Genomic DNA, 12500 nt, shown 5'->3' with positions numbered 1-12500 from the left:
AAAGAACCAGGAGAAGGAACAGAAGAAAGAAAGCAACAGAGAAAGTAGGAGAAAGTAAGCGAGAGAAAGTATTAAACTGCAAAAAGTAGGTTCATTGGGGCGCGCGATCTCACTCTCTCTCTCGTTTACTGCATAGAGAGCGTTGGTCCCCCTTTCTCCTTTCTGTATCTTAAATTACCTGTATATTCAGCACCCTCCCTCCCTCCCTCCCTCCCTCCCTTCCTCTCTCTCTCTCTCTCTCTCTCTCTCTCTCTCTCTCTCTAATGCCTCCACCTCCCCTTTATTGAATTTTTACTGTTCCTGTTCAATTTAAAGGGACTGGCTTTAATTATCTTCGTTTCCCCGACCCTCCTGCGTTCTTTTAATGGCCCGTGATTACTAAAAGTGCTTTGTGTGTGTTTCAGTGCCTGTTTGCGAGTGTGTGTGTGTGTGTGTGTGTGTGTGTGTGTGTGTGTGTGTGTGTGTGTGTGTGTGTGTGTGTGTGTGTGTGTGTGTGCTCGTGCGTTTGTGTGAGTGCGTTCTGTTAATGGCTCCCGATAGCGAGAACTGTTTTGTGTGTGTACTATAGGGCTTGTTTATGTCTTTGCGTGAGTGTTTGTGCTTTGTTGGAGTGTGCTGAGTGCGTGTTTTTTCTTCAGGGGGTGTTTGTATTCTTCAGGACTGGCCTATATTTGAGGGTGCAGCAAGTGTTTGGGTGTTTTTGTTTTTGTACCTCCACCAACGACAGCTGGAGGAGGTTATGTTTTTACCCCTGTTTGTCTGTTTGTCCACATGATACCTTAAAATGTGGATATGTGGGTTATGGGCCAATGAGATTATTAAATTTGGTGGTGATCTGAGTTGGATGGTATAGGCGATGGCGGAGGTATGGACTCTCTGAGTGCTGTGTGTGTGTGTGTGTGTGTGTGTGTGTGTGTGTGTGTGTGTGTGTGTGTATTTGGTATTTATGCATGTCTGTCAGGGTGAATAGGGAAGTGTGTTTTTATTTATGCTTGCGTATCTGGCTGAATGTTTGTATGTTTGAGTGACTGTGTGTAGATGTGTGTTTCTGATTTCGTGTGCGTTTTTCTTACAATGGCGGGGGACAGCTGAAAGTGTTTTGTGTGTGTCTGTGTGCTAGTTTGTGTTTGGGGGCTTGTTTGTGTGTTCTAAGTGCCTGTCTTTGTGCGCTGAATTTATGTACGAATAAGCGTGTGTATATGAGTGACTCATGCGCTGAAATCGTAGACCTATTTCCATTTACCACTAAACTAAAAGACGCAAGCCACCCTCTCTCTCTCTCTCTCACACACACACACACACACACACACATACACACACACACACACACCTACACCTGCAGGCCATTCTGTTACTCACTGATGAAGTTACCTAGGATCCCCGTAGCTGGCAGCAATGTGATTGGCTATAGTTCCCGATGCTATTAAATACAGGAAGTCATTTAATCTCATATCATATCATACCGCATCATACCATAGCATTCCATTGCACTAAGGATTGGTTATATAATCACTTTTCGTGCCTCTGTTTCGGCTTTCGCAGTAATTTTGGCGGTGATTTTGGCGAGAGCACGAACCATAGAATTGGGCATTAAAGGAACGATTACCTTAGTCTTTATTGAGCTCCATACCTCCTCAAGGAAGCTTAAGACGTTGGGGAATCTTTTCTCTGATATGGAAATAAGAAACTACGGAAGAAACCCTGCAAGACGACACTCAAGTACACATTGACTGCATTCGAATACACTCACCTGCACTTAGACACATCCATGCAAACCCAGATTATTATGTTCTACACCCAACATTTTTACTTCTCATATTTAGCCTCAAACACACACACACACACACACACACACACACACACACACACACACACACACACACACACACACACACACATACACTCATGCAATTCCCCCAAACACTCCAACCCCTCACCTTCACTCTCTCCCGACATGTCTCTGGCACACACCTAGTTCAGTCTCGCTTAACTTCTAAACACGCTCAGACAAACCCAAACTTCATTCAATAGCACTAATCTACACTCTGGTCAAGTCAAACACGACCAGTACACACACACACACACACACACACACACACACACACACACACACACACACACACACACACACTGTCCTTTCCTGATGCTTGATTGAATACCATATTAAACAAATTTCTCCCTACAAGCACCTAGTATAAACAATTGGCCTTGTATTAAGTCATTGTAATATCTGTATACCATTTTTTTGTTTGTTTTTCATTTCAATGCACAATCATCTTCTCACACATGTCTTTCTCCCGACTTGCATTTGGCCTGTCATTATCTCCTGGCACAGCTAAACGGCTCATTTCATCATTACAAGACCCGTGCCATGTCTGCCGTTCAGGTCACTCATCACAAATAAGTTATTACTCTGATGCATATGTTCTAGCACTCCATACATTTGATAAAACAATCCTTATCCACACCTTGCAGTGTTCACAGGCATAGTGACTCCACTCTCTAGCTTTGCCTTTAACCTGTGACCTTGACGTTCGGTCCGGTTTACACCAAAAGCAAACCACTTTTCCCATTTTCACACACACAAGATATGTGCCAAGTTTGATCCAAATCAGATCAAGCGTTCATGAGATATTCTGTTAACAATGATTCAAACATTTATGCAACACGTAATTAGCATATTCCAACTGCTCTCCCTTCTGCGTCTGTAATAATCAGTAATATCACAGTGCAAAACAATAATACAACACCTGATAGCGCATACCTCCGACAAAGCTCATATATCAGACAACTCAGATCATCAACATTTATGCAGCTCTTCCTTAGCCCATGACCCACATATCCACAAAATTTAAATGACATCCGGCAGTAACTTAGATCTCTTGAGGCCAAACAAGCACAGAAACAGATATAACCTCCAATTCTACTGACGGAGGTAATTATAAAGTACGCTTTGGAAAAAAAAGAGAAAAGAATGCCCCTCAAGTTAAAGTAATTACCACGCCCTGCATGACCCTGAGGCCCCAGTAAGCCTACTCGTTAAACCTATGTGTATGGTACCAGTGTCTTCCATACACCCGAGACTCTGGTGCCGTGTTGCTCTGTCGTACTATAGCCTCTGCACTCCATTCTTATGCTCTGAATCCTCTCCCCCTCCCAACCCCTGCAGTTTCTCTTCGCTTACCTTCACGTATCGGAATACACACACACACACACACACACACACACACACACACACACACACACACACACACACACACACACACACACACACACACACACACACACACACACACACACACACACACACACACGAGCATACCCATACCCACACCCATACACCCCACTACACCCACGCCCACACCCACACTCACCTCCCAGCGTGAGAACAGAGGTGCCGAGAGCTGAATCGTGGTGTCCCTTAGCTCTACACTGGTACACGCCCACATCACTCACGCCTACGCCCTCCACCCGCAAAGTCCGACCACGCCCGCCCTGCAGCCTGATGCGGGGGCCGGGGCGCAGCTGATGCCCGTCTTTGAGCCAGGTAACTTGGTTCACTGGCGATCCTGGAAAGAGAGAGAGAGAGAGTGTGTGAGAGAGAGAAAAAGAGAGTAAAAGAGTGTGTAAGAGAGGTAAGGAGACAGTGTTTGTGTTCATGAGATAAGAGAAAAAGAGAGAAAGTGTAGGAGTGTATAAAAGGGAGAGAAAAAGAGGGTGAGTGCTGAAAGGGAACGACTGAGAGAAAAAGAGAGAGGTAAGGTGTAAAAGAGAGACAGAAAGAGAGAGTGGGAAGGTGTAAAAATGATGGGGTTCAAAGGTGCCATGGAGAAAGAGTGTGAAAGCTTCTGATTCTGAAAGAGAGAGAGAGAGAGAGAGAGAGAGAGAGAGGAGAAAGAACTGAGAGAGCGGAGGAGAGAAGGAGGTAAAGGGAGAGGGGGGTAGGAGCTAGTGAGGCTCGAGGCAGCCAGCCCTCCACTAATGGCTAATCAGAGGGAGGGAGGGAGAGAGAGAGAGGGAATCAAGGAGGGAGGGAGGAAGGGAGGCAACGAAGGATGGGGGTAGGAATGAAGGAAATAAGAAAGAAGGTAAGGAGGGAGAAACGGAAGGTTGGTGACAAGAGAGGAGAGCAGACAAGAACGTAATGGGGAGAGATGTGCAGCGAGGAAGGATAAACAAGTAGGTAGGTAGAGATGTAGGTGGAGAAGGTAAGGGGGAGGAAGGGAGAGAAGAGAGATAAAGGGAGTGAGGGAGAGAAGAAAGATGAAGGAAGAGAGAGAGAGGAGAGAGAGGGTGGGAAGGAGGGAGAGAGGAGAGAAGGAGAGAAGGGAGAGATAGGAGCTAGTCAGACCTCAGGCAGCAGGTCCTCCACTAATAGCTAATCAGAATCATGTTTTGGCCTCCTCACGGTCCACTGGTCTTGGTGATGAGGCGGGCACAGGCAGTGGAGGTAGGCAGGGGTAGGCAGAAGCAGGGGTAGCAGGGGTAGGCAGAAGCAGGGGTAGCAGGGATAGACAGGCGTGAGGTAGAGTTGTGAAGCAGGGAACCAGGGACGGTGAAGGTGTGAGGTGGGAAGCAAGAGGGAGTTGGAAACGTAATCAGTAAAGGCAGTGTGAGAGGTAGGGATGGAAGAGGTGGTGGGAGATAGACAGGGGTAGGCAGAGGAAGGTAGGTACAGGTTTAGGCAGAGGTGGGAGGGCAGGAGTTGTCTGGATGGGGCAGTGGGAGAGAGGCAGGGTGAAGGGGAATGTAAGGTAATGACATCAGTGAATATAGTGTGTTAAGCAGGGAAGAAGGGTGAGGAAGAGTTGGTAGGCAGGGGTAGGTGGCTGGAGAGGGTGTGAAGCAGGGGTGACAGGAAAGGTGAGGCAGGGACGAGGGACAGGAAATAGCTGAAGGGGGTATGGGAGAGACGCTGGGAGGAAATATAGAGTAAAGGTATCAACGAAGCGAGGCGGAAGAGACGCAGGGGTGAGAGACAGGGGAAGGAGAGCAGTGAGGCAGGTGAAGAGGAACGGAGGGTAAGAGGCAGGGTACACAGGCAGGGGAGGTAGGTAGGGTGGGAGGAACGAGAGAGATGAATGGAACTGAAGGTTGGAATCAATGAACAGATGGTGGGGAGACAGAGAATGAGATAGGGGTTGGAGATTGGAGTGTGTGTGTGTGTGTGTGTGTGTGTGTGTGTGTGTGTGTGTGTGTGTGTGTGTGTGTGTGTGTGTGTGTGTGTGTGTGTGTGTGTGTGTGTGTGTGTGTGTGTGTGTGTGTGTGTGTGTGTGTGTGTGTGTGTGTGTGTGTGTGTGTGTGTGTGTGTGTGTGTGTGTGTGTGTGTGTGTGTGTGTGTGTGTCGGGGGAGCATAGGCGAGGCAGGGCAGGTGAGACGAGGAGGCGCACAGGTGTAAAATAGAATAAGAAGTAGGCTTATCAGGTAGGCAGTCGGAGAAATGAGTTAGGGGTGTGGGATATTGAGGGTGATAGGGGGATGATGAAGTGAAGGTGTGTGAGAAATGAGGTTAGGATACAGCTACGAGTGGCTCCGGTGCGAATATGAGTGAACTGTGAGGAAGATTTGAGGGATAATGCGCGAAAGTGAAAGGAAAAATAATAATAGTCTGAGATACTGATACTGATGGGGGGAGGAATGAGGTGAAAGTGAGTGAGAAATGAGTTTATGAAAGAGATGCGAGAAGATGCGTCGCGAAAAAGAGTGAAATGTAAGGAATAACAGAGAGAATGGGAAAGAAAAATGAAAGTGATAGGTACAGGGAAAAATGATGAAGGCCTGTAAAGAAAGTGATAAATCACTCAATGACAATGACCAAAACAGGAGGTTGATATTACCCCTCTCACGGTCAGAACAACTCTAGTGATTATTCAGCTGGGAGGGAATCATAACAGCCTGTGAGGGGTAATAAGATCAAGAAAAATTAGTAGAAAAATTAAATGAAAAACAAAGAGAAAAAAGTGTGCAAGGAAGAAAAGAGAGAGAGAGAGAGAGAGAGAGAGAGAGAGAGAGAGAGAGAGAAAGAGAGAGAGAGAGAGAGAGAGAGAGAAATGTGAAGGACAGTTACTGAAAAGACTAAATAAGAAAACACAAGCTTGAGAGAAAAGCTGTGGAAGATAAAAAACAAAGACTGTAAGACTAACAAAAGTGAATGAATGAAACAATATCAGCATGAAACACTCTCACGAAAGAAAATTAATAAATATGAGAACCGAGAGGCCAGTACATTACATAAGGAGTAAATTTCAGCACCTAATTAATAAGAGTAATTAAGAAAGAGTAACATGACGACTGCGAAATGTGATTAAAAAACAGGTAGTTAGTCCAGTCATTGCTATGGAGTTTTCGCAGATGTAAGTTATTGAGAATATAATGCCATAGCGTCTCTCTCTCTCTCTCTCTCTCTCTCTCTCTCTCTCTCACACACACACACACACACACACACACACACACACACACACACACACACACACACTTACCTGAGATGACACACGTGAACTGAGCCGCGGATCCAGCATCAGCCACAACGGAGGGCGGAGTGACGCGGACAGACAGAGCAGACAACACCTCGAGATCCACCTGGGAAGAGGCAAGATGGGGGTAATTAGTGTTTACCTAGATAATGCGTTCCTTCCTGTGTTGCCTACATAATTATGGATTGTATTTCTATTGTCACATGTTGTTGTTGTTGTTGTTTTTGTTGTTGTTGTTGTTGCAGTTGCTGTTGTTGCTGCCTCATGCTCATCTGAACTGAACTTGGTGGGCGTATGGCTGAAATTGTCCGTCTGCAGTCCACCATTTCCCTTTCAATGGATAAGGAGGGAGCTGAAAGACGTTTGCATAATTAATCAGAGGAGCCGACCGGGTATATCGGTGCTAGTACGTGAAGCGCCTCCCTCCAGCACCACTGTCGCATTGAAACGTAACAACATAATATTTAAACTAACTTAGCACTGTTTATCTCGCAGACATTTCCAGAAAGTCCAAAATGCCACAGACCTTTCATAGACCAGACTATTACAGATTCCTTTATATGACATACGACATTCTTCCTTCACATAACACGTGTAACATGAACTCGGTGCCGGAGAGGGACGCTTTCACTTGATGGCACCGCTATAACTGGGCGACTCCGCTACTCGGTTATTCAAACGTCCCTCAGCTCCCTCCCTATCCCCCGAATGGAAGAATGTGGACTGCAGCAGATGAGCAGTTTCAGCCTTCAGTCCAACAGGTCCACTTCCATATGAGTTTGAGGTCACAACAACAACAAGAACTCGAGCTGGAAGTCACAGAACTACAGCTTGTCAAAGAGAAAGATTTCCTATATCAGATAAAAGACACTGGTATATTTCTATGCCTACCTTTTTAGTACTCACTATTCGTAAGGCTACTAAAAAATCCTGCTTCATCTATTTGGTTCATTACGGTCATCTATTTCCCAAAGCGATAATTCTGAGAGATGAGATTATTGGCGCCATATTACAAAGTGGCTCCCTGGAGTCCCTCTCATTATAATAATCAGATCTTCATTATATGCACCGCGAAGAGGAGGGCTGGCTGGCTCTATCGTGTGTCCTACGAGACAGAGTGGTCCGTTTCGTACTGACAACTACATAACACTTGGAGAAAAAAAAAAAAAAAAAAAAAAAAAAATGCTTCCTCCAACAACTTCTGCTTTATCTATCTCTGACCTCCATCTTATCTCTAACTTATCTCTCCGTTACTTATGCTTAATCTCTCGCTTATCTCTTATCTCTGTCTTATCCCTCCTGTATCTCCTCTTTACCTGTACCTAATTTCTTTCTTACCTCTATCTAATCTTTACCGAATCTCTACTTTATCTTTACCTAATCTCTAACTTCTTATCTCTACTCAGTCTCTATCTTCTTACCTTCTTACTGTGTGTGTGTGTGTGTGTGTGCGTGTGTGTCCTCAGCCTGTCACTGTTTCCATCTATCTCAATCCTCAATCTGTATCTCTGCCTAATCTGTACTTGCTTATTCTTTCTCGGTATGTATGTATATATGTGTATCTATCCATTCATCCACCTGTCTGTCTACCTATCTGTCTATCTCACCTGCAGTACAGCCACTCCTTCAGTATTATTAGCGTAGCATCTGTATGTGCCTCCGTCAGCGTCCTCAGTAGCCAGGATGGTCAAGACGGGCCCAGACACTCTCGCCCTCGACACCTGCCTCACACCTCCCCCTCCACCTCCACCTCCAGCGCCTCCAAGGGGGACCTCCACACCGCTGCTGCTCTGACGGTACCATCTGGAGAAAGAAGAGGAGTAAATAGCAGTTAATACCTTCGATGACCTCATTTCTAGCTAATGGCCTCATTAGACTGAGGCTGTAATCAGACGTGCGTTTGTATTTTAAGTGGCATTCGAGGTTTCGTGGCACATGTTTCTTGGCGACTTATTATGCACAGGTCAGTCTCCTCTTGTGTGTTACCGATGCAACATATGTAGATATTAAAACGGTATTTAAAAACGCACTTAAAAAAATGTTAAGCTGTAATACGCAAAACAAATCGCTGAGGGAGAAATATGGGGAGATTAAAGCCACTAAAGTAACATACAGGAAAATGTAAGGTGTACTATGTAACATTAATCGCTATGAAAGAGGTGCTAAGAAGCCTCCTTATGCCAATTACACTATAAAACAAAGACTCTTACGTCACTTGCACTATGAAGGTATGCCTCCTATTCCTCGTAGACTATGAACCAAAATTTCCCTTTTCTTCCTAGCCATACTCACGTGATCGAGGGCGGTGGGTGGCCTTGTGCGGGGCAGAGCAGGGTGGCCGTGGCGCCCCTCTGTACTCTCACTAGGGAATCCATCTCAGGGATACGAGGGGCTGATTCGCTCCTCGTGTCTGTAATGGAAGAGATACATGGTCAGGGCGAAATAAACGGAAATAACTGGAAAACTTCTAGACATATGCTGGGTCTAAATGAACTTATTTTTTCCACGAAACACGAAATACACAAGTGGGAGTACAAACAACAGCATGTTCACCGAGATGGGCCGGATAGCTTTTCACACATCATTCAGGTCCCTGGAATCTTGGCTCCAATAGCAATAAAAACAATGTACAAGGGCATAGCATGAAAACTCAGACTCTCACACAGAAACAAGAGAGAGAGAGAGAGAGAGAGAGAGAGAGAGAGTCAGCTAGAGTATGAAATTAAAAGAAATAGTCGATATGCAGGATGGAAGTAAATTTTATCCCACAACCATTACTGTACATAAACCTCATCCCATGTTGTAAATTTTAATGGTGTATACGAGGATAAATAATGGAGATACAGAACACTCTCGGAAAACAGAAAACAGAGAATCATTCAGCATATTACAAGAGACCAAAAACGAAGTGAGGGAGGACGGAAGAAAAGTATGGGAGTTAGCAAAGTTACTGGGATTGTAATAGGCAGGTCACACACACACACACACACACACACACACACACACACACACACACACACACACACACACCGCTAAGGAAAAGAAAACAGAGAGAAAGAGAGAGGGGAGGGGAGGGAGTCATCCAGCATATGAGATGAAAAGGAAAAGATGGGCTGGGGGAAGGAAGGAAATTACCTGAGTTAGTGGAGAAGTTAGCCAGGTTGTAAGAGGTGGGTCTGGGGAGAACTTGGATCCGAATTTATAGACTTTCTTGGCCTTAAGCTGAGTGTAAGAGTGCTCGGTTGTACTCTTCTCTCTTTACCTATACAGCTACCGCATTATATTTACAAACATTCTTGAACTTAAGCTTCATTTTAGATTGGTTCATTATATTTTTGTCATTACTCAAAAAGGTTCCATACATTTTTTAAGGAAATTTGTGAATATATTAGGTTGTCTTAGGTTATCGGTGAGTATACAATTGACTGGATATATTTTTCTGTCTTTACTTATACAGTTATAACATACTTCATAAACAAGGTAGAGAAAATACAAGCTTTTTCTTTGTGTATGGCTATATATCAGAGTTTATATGTTTTTTTCCCTTACTCATAAAGCTTCCTTATACTAATGAAACTACAGGTAATATTAGTATACTTTCATGTGTTGTAGATGAATATATGATTATTTGGATATATATATACATTTTCTTTATTTACACAACTACGTATACTTCATGAACAAAATAAATATGACCTTTTCTGGGCTTAACATATGCATAAGACCGCTTGGCTATGTTTTTCCCTTTATTCATAATGGTAAAAAATTCTTCATAAAAAGGCGAAAGTGGATATTATCTTTTCTCGCACTTAATTTGTATATGATATCGCTTGTACAGTTGTGGACATAAATACTGATCCACCCCAGAACGATAAAAAGGCAAGTGGTGAGCAGGGACTTTGGATACGCAGTGATGATATCTTAAAAACCCAGCAAACTTTCCAGAATATCATGTCAGAGGTTCAAAATTCTTGGTCTAAAGAGTAGTTATTATTGTCGGCGATTGTACCTATATTTATCTTGACTCATACAGGTATCATATAGGAGTAAGAGTGTTCGTCGATCGCTTGCACTGCTATGTAACCATCATAGTTAAGAGAAATGGGAGTGGTGAGCAAGGGAATGGGTGGGACAGGCTGAAATATTCGTGGGCAATGGGGCTGGGGCAGGAAATTATACCCTAAGAAATTAGTGTTTGACGATTAGTGGGAGTGCACTGAAGGTTTAATTTTTTTGTCCAAGACTGAGTGTTCGGAGAGTAAAGAAATGGGACGTCGGCGACAGGGATGTGGATGGGATGAGCTTTAATATGGCAAAGGGGTAGGGGGACCACGAGAGTATACCTTGTGGAAATGGGTGTTGCATGGGAGTATACCTTATGAAAATGGGTGTTGCAGGATTAATGTTTTGAGTCCAATAAAGGTTGATTTTAAAGTTTTCCCAGACCAAAAACAGGATAAGCTCACGTTGCTCTCAAAGGCCTGGCGTGTCGTGGTGTCGGCAGAAAAATGAAAAATAAAACGATTTATGATCACTGTAAACAAGTATGGAGTCCTGTTCATGCTGCAAATTGGTTAGTAAAGTCACCATTAACCTTCTCATGGGGGGAAAAACTCTTGTAGTCTATTCCAATTAACACACACGATTTTATGCAGCTGAGAGTGATTCATAGGAGCCAGATGGATTTAAGATAATTGATAAATATAGTCCCCACCGCATCACCTGTCCTCCTCGCAGCCAGGCTCAGAGAGGAAGGCGAGAAGTGAGGGTCAGAAGTTAGTGCCACAGTAAATTATATTCCCGGTGTGGGGTCAGGATTCCAGAGGCTTTAGTGCTGGGTGAATGAGTGTGTGGCCCGTTTCACTTGGCATGCTGTTGATTTTTTTCTCCTTCGATCGTGTTTTTCGCTTTCCTTATGGCCAGGGCCTTACCCCATCCCATACTTTGGTGAGAAAAAGTTGTCGGTGTGTGTGTGTGTGTGTGTGTGTGTGTGTGTGTTTTATGTGCCCGACTCTGGGCATAGGCTTCACAGCCAGCTATCAAGGCCCAGCAGTCCTCCTACATACCATACACCTCTATATGTCACCACTTCGGCGCTAACACCCACCGTCCATATTGAATACATGCTAGGGCTGTCTCATACAGGACTGGTGTATTGGTATTAGCGGGGGTATTTTTACGACATGTCGGCGGGTCTTCTGGTAGATCAGTAAAGCCTGATTTAATGAAATTCAAATCCTTAAACTGTTCCCTGCCCCAGCCGGGATTCGTACCTGGGTCCGTTAGGACTGCAGGCCACCTCTCTACCGATTGAGCCACCGCCTCCCCCAAGTGGTGGTGGTGGTGGTGGTGATGATGATGATGATGATGATGATGATGATGATGATGATGATGATGATGATGATGATGGTTCGTAGACAGACAAATTTCAGTACAGCTCAAGTTGCGGTTTAATATATATTCTGACTATCTACGGTGGCCCACGCTTTCTATCTATCTATCTATCTAATTGTCAAAATGTTTAGCTGAATATCCGGACCTTTTCCATTAATCACAAAAAATGAAAAATACAGCTGCCTATCTTTTTCTCATGTTCGTCCCATTTCTTTCATTTTCTCATATTTTTTCCCTCCATGTTTCTCATACATTTCCCCACACGTCCTCTTCCGTTTTTTATTATTTTTTTTCGTTCCCCCAAAAGATAATACTTCCCTGCAAATTTTCCGCCAATAATAAATCTTTTTCTCTCTTTTCTTTTTTCTTGTTTTCTCTTTCTCATACTTCTTTCACTTTTCTTCTGTTTTTCATTATTTTTTCCGAGTCCTTTCCCTGTTTCTAAAAATATAAAAAGCTCTGTAAATCCTCTGCCATGTTATCTCCGTTTTTTTCCTTCCAGTATTTCCTCTTCTTCTTCCTCGTATTTTTTTCCTCCTCTCATATATTTTCTTCCTTTCCTCCTCTATCCTGTTATATTGATCCATTCCCGTTCCTCAGAAAAATAAAAAATAAGATCAGCCAAAATCATC

General features: G+C 44.0%; 1 protein-coding gene across 1 annotated transcript in view; it reads right to left on the bottom strand.

Annotated features, from left to right (window-relative positions):
- The window catches only part of LOC145397864 (cell adhesion molecule Dscam2-like), a 123316-nt gene that overhangs the window by 27745 nt on the left and 83071 nt on the right, over window positions 1-12500 (bottom strand). The window contains exons 7-10 of the mRNA XM_080270898.1: window positions 8767-8884; window positions 8082-8277; window positions 6481-6580; window positions 3375-3569 (exon numbers count right to left, since the gene is read on the bottom strand). Of these exons, the coding sequence (XP_080127024.1) occupies window positions 3375-3569; window positions 6481-6580; window positions 8082-8277; window positions 8767-8884 (609 nt within the window). The remainder of the gene's footprint in view (window positions 1-3374; window positions 3570-6480; window positions 6581-8081; window positions 8278-8766; window positions 8885-12500) is intronic.

The sequence above is a fragment of the Coenobita brevimanus genome, chromosome 43, assembly GCF_032717465.1.
Source record: "Coenobita brevimanus isolate Jiangsu-jjx chromosome 43, ASM3271746v2, whole genome shotgun sequence".
NCBI classification, from domain to species: Eukaryota; Metazoa; Arthropoda; class Malacostraca; order Decapoda; family Coenobitidae; genus Coenobita; species Coenobita brevimanus.
The sequence above is the reverse complement of the archived record's forward strand: the minus strand, read 5'-3'. Positions and strand labels throughout refer to the sequence as shown.